Source organism: Nothobranchius furzeri, chromosome 6, assembly GCF_043380555.1.
Source record: "Nothobranchius furzeri strain GRZ-AD chromosome 6, NfurGRZ-RIMD1, whole genome shotgun sequence".
In the NCBI taxonomy this organism is placed as follows: Eukaryota; Metazoa; Chordata; class Actinopteri; order Cyprinodontiformes; family Nothobranchiidae; genus Nothobranchius; species Nothobranchius furzeri.
This window is the reverse complement of record NC_091746.1, coordinates 49,129,395-49,144,529: the sequence shown is the minus strand read 5'-3', so window position 1 is coordinate 49,144,529 and position 15,135 is coordinate 49,129,395. Positions and strand designations below refer to the sequence as shown.

Genomic DNA, 15,135 nt, shown 5'->3' with positions numbered 1-15,135 from the left:
CCGAAGAGAGGAGGTGTGGAGGGGAACGGAGTGGGAAACGGCAGGATACACAAATATGACCCCTCTTCAGATACCACAGAGAAAAGCACACACTGCTTTCTGAAAACACAGGAAAAAGCATGTTTGGGCTTCAATACTCTGCCTGATTCGTATGAAAGGGGAAAAATGCTAATTGTAATTACGTTCTTGCTTCAACAACTTTTTTCCATTATAGCTCATGCATGTTAAGCGCTAAGAATGACCCAATTCTTTTCTATGTTGAAGTGAGAATGAAGTTGTTGGGCCATTTGACCTTTTAAAGGGGGGGGGGGGGGGTCACTTTGAACAAAGGGCTGCAAATCATGCTAGCAAAAGTATTTTCTCTTCTTCATAACTGTTATCTGTGCATTAAGATATACTACATTTGGTGTCACTAGAAATTATAACAAACTAGAAACCGCTTTAAAATATTTTCATTTTCTTCATTTTAACATTTAATTCCACCATTTGATGCTCTATTATCAGAGATCAACATCAGCCAATATTCACCGTGATCTGCTTAACTCATTCACTGCCAGCGTTTCTCACCGTTTTTACTGTTTTTTTAAGAGTCACAGAACGTTGCGCGCTAGCATGATGTCGATGCCAAAACAACCAAAACAAAGAGGAGACTCACCTCTTACATCAGGAAGAAGCCGCGTGTTTCAAGCGTTATCCGTTCTTTCATAATCCGTTGTCGAATTGTGATCGGCAGACGCTTTTCCGGTTCGCGCCTCACTTTATTTACAGGAACGGCCCAAAACGATCTCCAAACACATGGATGTGTTGCTTCCTGATCATGTGATCTGTGACGTATGCGGATGAAGGTCGGCTTCAGGGCTGAGATGTTTGTGCTCTCAGCGCGGGGGCTCGTTCCGATGCTCAAACAGAAAAAAAATGCAAATGACGACTTTAGTCGTCAATGGCAGTGAATGAGTTAATAAGTCAATCTCAAATATTTTTTTCCATAATTGAAATCAGCAAAATTAAACATTAAAACTGCATTTCTTCTGGTACATAAATGAGCTACAGCTAAGTACTAATCCCACTGACTTTATATACAAGATGGAAGAACCTTCCGCACTGTCATCCGTAGTCTCCGAAGAGCTAAACTGAAGCCCAATGGGCGATTCCCACCACAGCTATCTTGGCTGCATCACACCTCTCGTCACACCAGAAAAACACAAATACAGGGCTGTGAGGGTGGGGACAGATAATTGACATGCAACAAACTCTGACCCAATGTAGCTAAGAGCTAACTTAGTTGACTGAGGTTTCTGCTGTGAAGTTGGGATTTTTAACATGGGAGTCAAGGAAAACTTCCTTTCAGGATTCAGCCCCTAGTGGATGTGGGGGGACTTGTGATTTTTGTCACTTTCACGTTGACTTCACTTTTGACAGGCAGATTTTGCCCCTTGTCTACTCTGCACTAACTAATAAAACAGACTGTTTCTGAGTAATTTCAGAGTCATAATTTCCAAGTTCTTTAGGAATTCTACAAAGTTATGTATTCTGATAATTGTAATTCTTCCAGATAAACCAGAATCAGGAGGTGAAAGCTGTAGAAGAATTGATGCATCTCTGTTTACTCTGGCATGAATACATGCTAATGCGTGGTACATGCTCCATGACATCTTATTACTTTTGTAATAACACAGTGAATTTGTTAGTGTGAAAAGATTTTGTGATGATTTACACAGTAACTGCTTTTAGAAAGGGTGTCCCATTTCCTACTATTAGAATATTTTAACCAACCGCGTTTTGTGGACTTTAGGGGAGCATTCAAAAGCAGGGCTAGGTGTAACACCAGGAAATGGGATTCTGCTTTAAGGTCACATAGGTCAATAAAACCCATCTTCTATTTTCTGAACTGGACTTTGATACATCTTTTGTACGTTCTTGCTATGTTTGTCTTTAAATTCCATTTTTGGTTCTTTTTTAAACACAGATAAGGTTTTTCTTTACCTTGCTGACGTTTTGTTTGCGGCTGCAAACATATTCAGAGCTGACGCTGATGGTGGCGTCACTTCAGTGAACAGATAATTATTCTACCGGCAGACAAAGGAAGAATAACAGTGGTAATGGACAGAGTAAAATATAAACAACAGATGAAACAGATGTTAGAGGACAAAAATACATACAAAATACTTTAAAAAGACCCAACAGAAAACATGAAAAACATGAAAAAATTACTGAAGCCACTACAAGAAAAAGGCTAAATAACAGAAAAAATGTACAAACGCTGGATCCCTGCAGCAAACATAACACCAAGAATCTACGGAACTCCAAAAATACACAAATAAAACACCCCACTTGGACCAATAGTAGACAGCATAGGTGCAGCAACATACAACATGGCAAAAGAAATTAGCAAAATCATCAGCCCGTTATTAGGTAACACAGATCAGCATTGCAAAAATAGCATAGAACTGGCAAAAGAACTAAAAAAGATTACAATAAAAGATAACGACATACTCATCTCACATGACGTCACACCCGTGTTCACAAAAACACCAACCCAAAAAACCATAGACATAGTAGTTAACAGAATCAGACAGGACAAAACGTTACAAAAAAAAAACCCTCACAGCAGATGACATAACACGCTTTAAAGACCTGCGGATACCCGACATGGGCAATAAACAAAGGAAAACAAAAACAAAAACAGAAAGAAAAGAACAACCTAAGCAAAGAACCAGAAACCCAGAAAGACAAGAACCAAAACCAGTGATAACCCTACCATACATCAAAGGCATAACAGAAAAAGTAGGAGCAACAATGAAAAAACACAACATAAACACACCAACAAAACCATACACAACAGTTAGAAACAGACTAGTGCACCCAAAAGACAAAATACCAGCTGGACATAAATGTGGAGTCATTTATGAAATCTCATGCAAACTCTGCAATAAAATATACATAGGAGAAACTGGACGCCAACTCAACACACGAACAATAGAACATAGAAAGGAGTGCGAGAAAGAGGCAAGTCGAAAACAGCAAGAGCAACAAAAGAAGAAGCAGAAAGTACAATAAAGAAGTCAGCCGTAACAGATCACTGCACACGAGAAAACCATGTAATGGACTGGGACAACACAAGGATCATAAACACCGAACAACAGAAATACAAAAGATAGATAAATGAAGCTATCGAGATAAGGAGACGTGGATGTGGGACCATGAACAGAGACGATGGAGTTTACTCGTTGGATCGTGCATGGGACTGCATCATCGGAGAGGGGAGATCGGGCAGCAGAGGGCAACAACGTCCTCTGCTGCCTGTGGATAAACGGAGTAGGAAGTGACGCCACCATCAGCGTCAGCTCTGAAGATGTTTGCAGCCGCGAACAAAACGTCAGCAACGTAAAGAAAAACCGTATCTGTGTTTAAAAAAGAACCAAAAATGGAATTTAATACATTCATCTACACTGACACTGATTAACCCTTTTTCACTCATGTACACAGATGCACACTAAAGGCGGCTCGTGAAGGTCAACATTAAAAGCGTCTACTCTCGGCCACTCACATTCCTCTGGTTTCTCAGCTTGCGGCTCTCAGTAGATCAAAGGACAGACGAGTCTTTCTATCGCTCGGCTCTCCTTCACCCCTCCTCTTCCTTCACTCTCTCTTCCTCCTGCTATTGCTCATTCAACAAACTCATCTCACATGCACACAGACACCCCCCCTCCCTAAATAACACCACTAATATGTGTCAACAACCCAATTCCATGTTTCCTAGTTTTCTCTTCATCACTGACTCAGCTGAACTTTAACAATTGGTGAAATTCTTTCTCGTCTTTTTACCTCCCTGCCGTCACCTCTGTCCTCTCCCTCGCCCCTCCCGCCCCACTCTCTCACAGTTTGGCGGTTCCTGTTGCTCTTGTTTTCACTTCCCCAGTAGTCTGGTGCGTGGGAACCAGCGTTTCAGCTGCAGCAGAGTCTACAGCTGAATGCGAGTGTGACCGTGTGCCTTTGAAGGTGCCTGTGTGTACGAGCTGATACCATCAGTTTGATGTGTTTGTCACTGCTCACTTGTTTAGATCATGTACTGGGTATCTCTCGGATAATCTCAACATGTCAAGAAAAAAAGGTTCATCTGATGCAACCTAATGGAATCGTGAGCGAGTGTGTACATGTACGTGATATTTAGGTGGAGCAGGCACTAGTGGTGGGAATAAAAAAGCAGCTATAACCAATCTGTAGGAATGCTGTGATATGTTTATAATTACATGGAACAGAGTATTTAAAAACATATTCATTTCAGTTATATTTGTTACAGCAAACTACAGCTTTGTTTCAGAAAATAAAAACCTAAATTTCCTCTAAAATCACAAAAATAATAGGCTCAGTAGTTCATTTGATAGACTACTGACATGTAAAACTAACCTAATCCAATCATCAAGCAGCTACATTTGAAGAACAACCCGTCATCCTAAAAAAACAATAACACCAAACAAAGGCTTTTGTGATTTATTTACATATGCTCAGTGTGCTACAACTATTGTATTATATTACAGTATAAACCAGTTATAGTGTGAAATTTTCAACCTATGTAGGTATTTAGACAGCAGAACGTAATCATGTTTTCCTGTTTGAATTCACATTTTCCTGCTTTTCAAAATCCACAAAACAGCAGGTTAGGACCATAAAAACAAATATTATGCGTGGCACTAAATAGCAGAAACTGCTGTTATCAGCTTGTGTTGCTAGCTGTGTAAAATGTCAATGATTAATAAATCTCTAAATGCCTCTAAAGTTTCCCAGCTGTGTATCAATAAACACGTGAACACAAGCTAGAAAATAATCCCTTCTCTCTTGGTTTCAGCTCCTGCTTCCTCGTGGCATTCATCACCGCTGTACGAGAATGGGAGCGAGACAGACAGGGACAAAGGGAGGGAAACTGACCCGTCCACAGCTAATCAGGGAGCTTTACAATCAGATAACAAAGGGGTTAACTTTGCCTGGGTGGGCCACGGAGCAGCTCATGGGGTGCTTGGTCTCTGCAACGCAAACACTCACACAGCGTTCAACGTTAAGAGGAAGATTTTAGTGCCAAAGTTGAATTATGTCTTATTGTGCTAAATATGACCAGTATTGTCATTGTGGACATAAGGATGCATGTTTTCATTGTTTTAAAATTTGTGTGAACGTTGTTACGACCCAATATGGCCACCATTTAGCCTTGAGGTGTGAGGAGTGTTTTGTAGTTAAGTGCTGTATTATGAAAGATCATTTATCGTGTGTGTGTGTGTGTGTGTGTGTGTGTGTGTGTGTGTGTGTGTGTGTGTGTGTGTGTGTGTGTGTGTGTGTGTGTGTGTGTGTGTGTGTGTGTGTGTGTGCATCAGCAGCATCATGCGTATCACCAGAAAAGGAGGTGTCATCCAGGTGTTCCCAGTTTTAATATTTTGTTCCTGACAGAGACACAGCTGGTGGCTCTTCCCCACACATTTTGGCTAGGAGAGGGCCAGAACACACAAGTTTACCGACCGTTTTACAAGATACCCCCTCCAAGTCACCACCAAACAAACACAAACACAGCCACCCACACTCACACACAAACGGAGCTTCTCCTAACAGCCACCCACAGAGACATCTACAGGTCAGGTAGAGTAAATCAGTCAAATTGGGGTTTTCCATCTCCATAATATGATAAAAGATTTTCTTAAAAATCCTTAATGTTCATTTAAGCCTATCAGTTTATTAGTGAAAACTTTATCCTCATTTTTGGTTAGCATCTGACCTGCTAATACACTGCAGGCAGACACCTGTGTGAAAACCATGCAGGAGTGAGTCTGAAGTGACTATGAAGTAGGGCTGGGCAGTAATCGTTATCGAAATTTCGGACTCTTATCGAGATAATTTATCCCCGTCAATAAATTTGATAATAAAAAATTAAACGTTGATGTTGACGTAAAAATTGACTCAATGTAGGGCTGGGCGATATGGCCAAAACTCAATATCACAATATATTGAGGATTTCACCTCGATAACGATAAATGAACGATAACTACAAGTATGTGCAGAAACAAAAGTTGTCCACTAGATGGGGCTGTCACATGTATTACATTGAGTGGCATTTTTTCCATGCCTCAAGGTGGTAATTTCTTAAAGGGACATAAATGTTGCCAACGTACACACACCTTTTCATTTTTTATCGTCAAATTTATTGACATGGGAAATATTATCTCGATAAGAGTCAGAAATTTTGATAAAGATAAATTTTCGATTTATTGCCCAGCCCTAACTCAAGGTAATACACGTGACAGCCCCATCTAGTGAACAACTTTTGTTTCTGCACATATCTGTAGTTATCGTCCATTCATCGTTATCGAGGTGAAATCCTCAATAAATCATGATATTGATTTTAGGTCATATTGCCCATCCCTACTATGAAGTGTAACAATAACCAGTAATAATACTGATGATTAATGATCTAATCAGTGTGGTAATTCACTGAAAATATTCAAACTTTGTTTTGAGAACTGCCAAACCATTGAAACAGTAAAAATTAGGCCATGATTCAGTCATTTAAAAAAACGTGTTTACACCAAGTGGTGTAACCTCAGGCTGACCCGTGTCTGATGCAGGTTTTCAAACACACGTAAACCTCCAAAAAGAAAACAACTGACTCGTTCCCCATCGCCAGGAGCAAAGTGGATCTTGTCTGACTCTCATTCCTAACAGGTAGCAGTAACTGTCTCGTATTCAGGTAATTGATGTTTTGAAAATGAAAACAGAGAAATAATGACAACTCTCCAGGTTTAAGCTCTTGGTGTCACACTGAATCACCACCAACTGCTAAGAGCTTAAAGTCTTTTATCCCTCCTCACAATCTTTTCCTCATCCATCCCTGGTTGTTCCAGCACCAGAACAGGTTGAGGCTCTAGTGGCAGCAAGCTGAACAATGTAATCCAGACGTCTTTCTTCCCCACCACATCCTGCAGCCACTGGTGGGGGACTTGGAGCATTCCCAAACCAGATGGGAAATGCAATCCCTTTCTCTGTCTCTTGGGTCTGCTTTAGGGCCCCCTCCATCTGGACATACCCTGAATACCTCCACAAGGAGGCCACCAGGAGGTAGACTAAATAGATAGTCAAACAACCTTAATCTGTTACTTTCCTCATGCAGTTCTTTTCACTACAGCAAAAATATGTGAAATGAAGTGGTTTTTGTCTCTCCGTATCACTACCACCACAAAAATCTCACGTAACGCCCACATTACAGCAAAACATCATAACAATCCTTTTCTCATTCCATCTTTTTTGCTGACTTTGATGTTTTCCACCCTGAAAATCACAAAGAAACAGTCCTAATGCTCTATGATAACTTTCTTTAGAGTCATTTCTGCATTAAGAGCTGAGGTATGCCAAATTTGGTTCAGGCTGTTTAAGGTTTCCCACAGCCTTTTGTCTCTGACTGACATAAGAAACATAATAAGAAACATACCATTTCACCACCTAATAACTTATCCTTTCTTATAAACCACCCTCTTCTGCATTCAGTCTTCATTTAGCAACAATATACAACCACAAGTTTTGTTCTGATAAATTTGGGAACTCAGCATGTTTTTAAAACCACAGAAATACTTCCTTAGTATTAATTTTCCTAGAACTTCCCTCCAATATAAAAATCGTATTCCTCTTTCTCACACACTCATGTGCAAAATGTGCTTTTAGTGTATATGCACCTAAGATCTGGAATACTTTGCCTTTAGAGAAGAGGGAAGCCGCTACACCAAATATTTTTAAGATTAATTTTAAAACTTTTTTATTTGAACAAACAAATGGTTAGGCTGTATTATTTCTAATTTATATCCTCCTTTTATAGATATAGTGTTATTCATAGATAAGCGCTTACAATTATGTTTCACATTCATAATTTTATGGCCGTGTATGAATGTGTGTGCAAATGCATGTGTAAATGTTTGTGAGTGTGTGTGTGTGTGTGTGCATGTTTGAATGTATAGGCTTTAGTTTTATGTGTATATTTTATGTATGTATACACCATTTGCTGTTAAAGTGTGTACATATTTTATAATTGATTGTTTTGTTAAGTCTCTTTTACTGTTAAGCACATTGAGTTGTTACCATGCAGGAAATGTGCTCTATAAATAAAGTCATTCATTCATTCATTCATTCATTCATAAACCACAATGCAAAACAGATGTTCAATCAAAACAAATGGAGTAACTTTGGAAGCCACTTGTGCATTGTGTCTTTTGTTTTTGGGTGATTTTGTGAATCTGAGCTGCAAATCTTTACATTTAGGAGTGTAGGACGCCCAGAGAACATCACCAAAATATGAAAACATTCATACCTGACAGCGGCTGAAGATGTCGCCGGGAGTGGGCTGGATGTTGAAGTGTCGGAGGACCCGAACAGCCTGGTCTTTGGCCTTTTCTGAACAGTCCAGGGACAGACAACGACCCTCGCCCACCTGAGAGCGCAGCTAGACACAAAAAACAAGACTTTTGAAGAAGCAAACAAGAAGGGGTACGCTTTACTCGACTGCATCAAAGAAACTGCATTATGAATGTGATGTGAATTCAGGTGTACCCACAGTTTGATACGGCTGTCCACACGTGAGGATGACACGGCCTTCAGCTTGTGCTAACTGAGACAAAAAAGAAAACAGTGACATATTAGTGTCTACGGATTTAAAGACGGTAATGGTGAATGGCCTGGGGGTGGCTCAGGAGGTAGATCGGGTTCTCCAGTAATCAGTAGGTTGCAGGTTTGATCCCGGCTCCCACCAGAGATTGCTGCTGTTGTGTCCTTGGGCAAGACACTTAACCCACCTTGCCTGCTGGTGGTGGTCAGAGGGACAGGTGGCGCCTGTGCTCGGCAGCCTCACCTCTGTCAGTGCACCCCAGGGCAGCTGTGGCTACATTGTAGCTCATCCCCATCAGTGTGTGTGTGTGTGTGTGTGTGTGTGTGTGTGTGTGTGTGTGTGTGTGTGTGTGTGTGTGTGTGTGTGTGTGTGTGTGTGTGTGTGTGTGTGTGTGTGTGTGTGTGTGTGTGTGAATGGATGGATGAATGAATGATACACTTAACTGTAAAACGCTTTAGAGTCCTTTGACCCAGAAAGGTGCTATACAAGTGCAGGTCATTTATCATTTTTGCAGAGGTAATGATGGATTTTTTTTCTTTCTATTAAAGCCAAAATTTTATATGCATTTCTTCCTTCTAACCTTTGCTGCAACTCTGTGATCATCGGTGTTCTCCAGCATGACCACATCCACCCCCAAACAGCGCAGATACCGTCCGAGTCCTTGCAGCATGTTGTCACACACCACCCGCAACTGCTGAGGGGGGAGAGCGGGCGGGGGATCTTCTGAGGGCATCTTGCCACACAGGAGGCCTTTCTCCAAGTCAGAACTAGAGGGACTGACCCTTTGAGCCCCCTGACATTCCTAAAAGGACAGAGGGAATAATGTGATACTTAACCGAACCCTGTTGGGGGATTTTCCTTTCACTTGCACCGCGGTTCAGAAAGGTCAAAGCACAGGGTGGATTATACAACTGCACCCCTGGAGCTGATAGGAACTGGTGAAGTGTGTTTGTGTCCCTGCCTGCAGGCTGGATGCTAAAAGCCCTGCATCTTCAGCTGGAGGTTCTGTTTGTATCCAGATGTCACAAAAGAGTTTGCAACTTTTCATAGAAGAAAATATTGTCAAATTAGTACAGTAATAAAGGGTTTTCCTTCATGGTTTCAATTTGTGAAACTCGGGATGATTCAAATGAATCAGAGTTTGCCAAGGCTGATGTCAAGTTCTACATGGTTGAGCACTGATGTGATGTTTGGATCAAAAAAGGTTGTCATAAATGCAACCAATAAACTAGTTAAAACAAGGAAGTGTTGTTAGTCCATGTATTTATGTATAGCAGCAGCCGTAATCAACACAGAATGTCTCAATTAAATTTATCTGACTTCATAAAACAAATGATGTCCACAAAACCTAAAGAAAAATAAGTGAACTCTGCTGACATCCAGCAGAGCAGTGAAGAAGCGGCAGTTGAACCCTAACCTCTTCGCCAAGAGCCTGCTTTGTCATCTTCCCCTGTTTCTCCTTCTGCTTCTTCTCTTTGCTCATCGTTGATTGGCCTGAAGAGACGCTGCGAAGGTCAGCTGGCAGCCCAAAGCACTTTGGGTTGCTGGAGAGAACCGAGTACACGTCCAGCAAACAGTAGGCATCTGCCACTAAAGGCAGGTTGAGAAGCAGGAGAAAGAATGAGGAAGAGGGGGTGTTTTATCGGTTTGTCAGGGGGTAACAAAATAAGCTGTGATACTCTATGGAGAGGAGAACAGCAACCATCTGGCTCCGGGTCATTGTCTGTCTGTGCATGCATAATGCCTCACCTGCATATCTAATTTGGCTGATGCGCAGTGGACGCTTCTCCCAGTTGGACATCTGCTCTGTCTTGTCCAGAGGCTTTCCCAGGACCTGTTGTATCAGCAGACTGAGGCCCTTTTCTGCACAGTCCTCCCCTACAAGCACTTCTTTAGAGCCGTTTTGAACCTGGCTGACTTTAGTTCGCTGGATCTGTAGAACACAACAAAAAAAACTCTCTGAAACATCATTCTGGTCTCACAGTGTAGACATCAGTTACAAAGAAGTTTGCTTTAAAACTTATGAAATTAGGGTTTCACTCTAGCTCTGAAATCACTACTAACAAAGAAACCAAGATGCTCTTAAACAAAATGATGGAAGTAATAAAGAGAGACTTTTTTAAATGAATGACGAGATTACGTTACCTTTTGGTGCACAGTAAGGAGATCAAGTATCCCGTTCATCTTCAACGGCTCCTCTGATAACTCGGGCCAGTTGGCAGACAGACACCGGAGATCTCCGGCCATACCATAACCTGAAAGGAATTAAAGAAAGCTCTGTGTCTTAAACTTAATTATGGGCTAAAAAATGCTTTGACAGTTGCTTACCCAGTATAAGAATACTTGGATCAGAAAATAGGAGCCTGATGAAATCAGTTAGTTCTGAATGTTGACAGAATTCCTCGGCGCAGAGGTCTAATAAGAAAACTTGGTGGAGGACTGCGAGCTGAACCAGAGCAACTTTCTGGGTTGAGTTGCAACCAAACATGGGCTGCCACTCCATGTCAACTCCTACAACACCACCCCCCTGGAGCAGACCATGAAATTATTATTTTTTGTAATAAATAGAGCTTTTACCATCACTGGATGACAACTAAACATTTGTACCTTTAGGACAATGCTTCGACACCTGCGGAGAGCTTCTAGTGAGCCCACTAAGTGAACCTTGTCTTTGGTGAGAGGCACCTGGTAGAACTTCTGACGATGAGATGGAGGTGGTTCCCACTCCTCGTCTTCAGCTGAATTATTTGAATAGATCTGTCTGAAAAGTTGGGAATTTCTTGTTAATAAAAAGCTGAGACAAACAAGATCATACCATTATGAAAAGGGTATGATTTAGTTAGGTTAGGACAGGGGCAGAACACACTGGCAAAAAGAAAACACCATGTTTTTGGCATTTATATGACATTTCATGACGCCACAGTGTTGAAAGCAGAATAAAGCAATTTTGACAAGGGCCGCATGTGGTTAGAAAACAGCTCAACTGGGACTTAAATGCTTTTCTTTTGGGATGCTTTTGTTCTGCAGTGGTTAGGAGCCACCAAACGTAGTCCAAGAGCTTGGGGAACTGGTGAGTCAGGGAAGGCTGAGGCTCAGTGAAAGCTCGCCCACATAATTCTGATCGAGCAAGGAGGGACTCAAGTAGCGGCAACAGGAATGCTGCTTCAACTAAAAAGGTGTAAGCAGTTGTCAGAATTCCCCCGACCTAAAATGGGGCTTTATCCAGTGAGAACTTGCAATATCCAGAACATTAAAAATCCTGATATTTCTATGGTGGCAGATCGGAGCTGTGGAGGTCTAGTGGCTTAAAAGCATCAGAGCAAGTAAAGTTAACCTGCTCAATATTAGTCAGGTGGTCATTATGTAATGGCTCATCATCTCCTCACAAACAAAACAAAACACCACTGCTCAGTCGATGGACTTTAAAAGTAACAGAGCTGAACGATTTCAGGAAAAGACTGAACTGGAAATTTTCTAGGAGGAATTGAGATTTCACTTCGATTCACAATTTTCTCCAAATCAAGATTCAACACATTATTCACAATCTGGTCATCGTACCACGAAAAAACTAAATTTTATCAATTTTTTCTCCAACTATTATCTTTTTAGCATTATTTTATTTCTTAATGTGCTTGTGAAGTAACTTGTGATTTTTATATAGAAAGGCACTTTATAAAAAATACGTCCTTGTTTTACTCTAATAAAGCAAGGAAGAAGCCCGAAGGTAAAATTGCTCTTAAATGTATTTAAAAACAAAAATGCATCGAGTTTTCCCAGCAGGCTGCACAATTGTTTTTCTGGGCGGTCTGATTGTTTCTTTCTAGCTGAAACACTGCTCTCACGCCGAACTCTGCACATTTTACACGCTTGTTTAAATTACTGTGTCATTAGAAAAATTCTAAGAGTTTTTAAAACAATTGAAGTTGCCCTTTAAAGTCTACTTAGTGATATTATGGTAAATCCCGTTCTGCAGCTGGAGAAGTCACCCACCCACGGTGCTGAAAGGCAAACATTCGCTGCAGAGACAGACGGCAACAGCCATTTTAATATCAGCAGCAGTAGCAGAGCTACGTAAGAACACCACTACGTAAGAAAAAAAAACAAGAAAATAACCAAAATGTGCAGCTTTCTCAGCTGAAGAACAGGGCTCAGCTCCGGTACACCCCTCACGCTGCTGCCGCTGAAACACGTGAAGAAAGCCTGGGTGTCTAAAATAGTTGATACAACAGATCCTAGGTCAGTCAGGAGCGCTACAAAATAACTACGCGTTGTTTGAAATCGCAATTTTTAAAAGTAAAACAAAAGAGGTGAAATCTTGCCAATTCTGTTAAAATAGGACAAAACATCTATGACAATACGAGCACAGTCTGACATAAAAAAGCTTTGGATCGAAGACGGTGTGTGCCAATCAAACGTCACGATAAGAGACGAATAATTTCTGTTATCAGAGACAGAGTCAAACAAAAAATACCAGATATTAGTTTAAAACACAGCTGCTGCTAAACAGACACGAGTTGTAACTTGTTTGTACATCGAACACGTTATGTTTGTTTGTTTGTTTGATTGTTTGATTGTTTGATTGTTTGGTCCACTCACTGCAGATCAGGGGGAAGGCTCTGCTGCGTCTCCCATACCCCAAAGGGAAGTCGATTTCTGGGGATGTTGTATCTCAGTGACCACTGAGAGGCTTTCTGCACACTACAGTACTTCACCAGCATCTCCACCAGATGGACCTGCAGCTCGAGGTCGTCTGCTACAACATTCTACACAGGCGTGACACAAACACCTTAGATAACTTACTGACACCGCTACACAGAACATGCAGGGGAATAAAAGCACCTACCTGCACATGATCGACCCAGTTCTCTTCTGTCATGCCTTTCTATGGGTAAAACATAAACAGATCAAAATGTTTTGCAGCCGTTGCATAAAGTATATAAAAATGCCTTTCTCGCAGAAACTATAGCGGCTGCTGCAAAACTTACTTCCACAAATGTCCTATACATGAGATAACGCAGAGTGTCCAGTCTCCTCTTGTGCAGTGCATTAGGACACAGTTCTGTGTTTGAAAGAAAAAAACAACATTAGAGTCATCTTGCCAGGGAAAAAAGTAAACAAAGATCACCACAAATGAAATAAGTCACCCACTTGGGTCCATTTTAAATTTCTCCATGAGTCGTAAAACGCTTTTGGTGAGCATTTTGGGCTGAATCTGGGCCATTTGGTGTTTGGACAGACGAAGGTGAGGAAATCGTCTATAGAAGCGCACAGAAACACAATCATCTGTAAACGTCTGTAAACACCCAATCACACATTCACACAGATAGCATACTTCCTTATGTCCTCCACACTGAAACTGGGCTGGCACCAGGAGTCTAGCAGGGTGACAAGTTGTTGCTCCAGCTGTTTGTGACCCTTGACGAACAACTCTGCCAAAGGCAGCTTATCCTGCAAGATCAGCGGTACAATCATCTGCAGGAGAAGGGTTGAGATGGACATTCAGGATGTTGGAACTCAAATAAAATGAACCCACAATAAAATTATCAAAACATGAAATACGTGATTAATCTTGCCTCTTCTGTGTTTAGGTCTTCCTGTAATTCCAGTTTTACGCTGAGAACTGCAGCCTGTAAAAAACAAAACACAGAATTAACCTTGTGTTCCAGTAAAAACTGTTGTTGTGAAATTACTGTTATCATCATCATGAGCGCTCACTTCTTTATAACATTTGAGAGCCTGCAGCCTGATAACCTGCAAGCGTGATATGGAGGGGTCCAAGGACTTGAGCCGGTAGATGCTGATGAGACTGTCCATGACGGCAGGCTGGGTATCTGTCATTAAGCTAAGAGCACGTCTCTGGAGAGCCACTGCCTGTTGTTCAGTGAATGAACTCATGTTTACCTGGATACAAAAACCCAGAAAAACAAACTAAAATAACATTAAGTGAGAAGAATAATCTAAAACAACAGTAAAATATGTAAATAAGCAGCTCGTTTAAAGAGGAATTCTGCACATGAGGCCATTTTAGTTTAGTTAAAAAGAGTGCAGGTGACCTGGAACTCTAGAACTTCGGGAGTGTGTGAAACCACAGCTGGTTCATCTACCTGAGGACGTTCCTTTATCCACGTCTGGAATTCCCTGAGAATGTGATAACCCAGGGTGTGGCTCCGACCCATTTGTTTGCCCGGACAGCTCTCCAGGATTGTTAACAAGGCCTCAAGAGGCTCAGACAGCTTTGAAAATCCTTGGAGGGCTGCCAAATGTAGCTGTGGGATGAGAAGGTGGGGATGGTGAAACTGTGATGTTAGGGTAAGAACTCTACCTGCTGGTTGTTGGGCACTTTCAGTCAGGTTTGTGTTGCTGTGTTTGACAATCAACTAAAACTACAGTACTGACTGGTGTAGTTCACTCAGCTGAGTTTTCATGAACAAGTGTTGGCAGTGTTTTTCTTATCTCTTCATCACTTAAGCAGACAGATAGTCTGAAGTTGAGTGGCTCTGGCA

At 41.4% G+C, this 15,135-nt stretch overlaps 1 protein-coding gene across 4 annotated transcripts in view; it reads right to left on the bottom strand.

Moving 5' to 3' along the window:
• The window catches only part of exd3 (exonuclease 3'-5' domain containing 3), a 52,436-nt gene that overhangs the window by 27,176 nt on the left and 10,125 nt on the right, over positions 1–15,135 (bottom strand). For all 4 annotated transcript variants that reach the window (XM_015940532.3, XM_070552271.1, XM_070552270.1 and 1 more), the window contains exons 4-19: positions 14,737–14,898; positions 14,348–14,533; positions 14,206–14,259; positions 13,965–14,104; positions 13,781–13,887; positions 13,618–13,691; positions 13,476–13,514; positions 13,229–13,395; positions 11,240–11,393; positions 10,961–11,159; positions 10,778–10,887; positions 10,382–10,565; positions 10,050–10,222; positions 9,213–9,434; positions 8,582–8,635; positions 8,339–8,470 (exon numbers count right to left, since the gene is read on the bottom strand). In XM_015940532.3, coding sequence (XP_015796018.3) covers positions 8,339–8,470; positions 8,582–8,635; positions 9,213–9,434; positions 10,050–10,222; positions 10,382–10,565; positions 10,778–10,887; positions 10,961–11,159; positions 11,240–11,393; positions 13,229–13,395; positions 13,476–13,514; positions 13,618–13,691; positions 13,781–13,887; positions 13,965–14,104; positions 14,206–14,259; positions 14,348–14,533; positions 14,737–14,898 — 2,157 coding nt within the window. The remainder of the gene's footprint in view (positions 1–8,338; positions 8,471–8,581; positions 8,636–9,212; positions 9,435–10,049; positions 10,223–10,381; positions 10,566–10,777; positions 10,888–10,960; positions 11,160–11,239; positions 11,394–13,228; positions 13,396–13,475; positions 13,515–13,617; positions 13,692–13,780; positions 13,888–13,964; positions 14,105–14,205; positions 14,260–14,347; positions 14,534–14,736; positions 14,899–15,135) is intronic.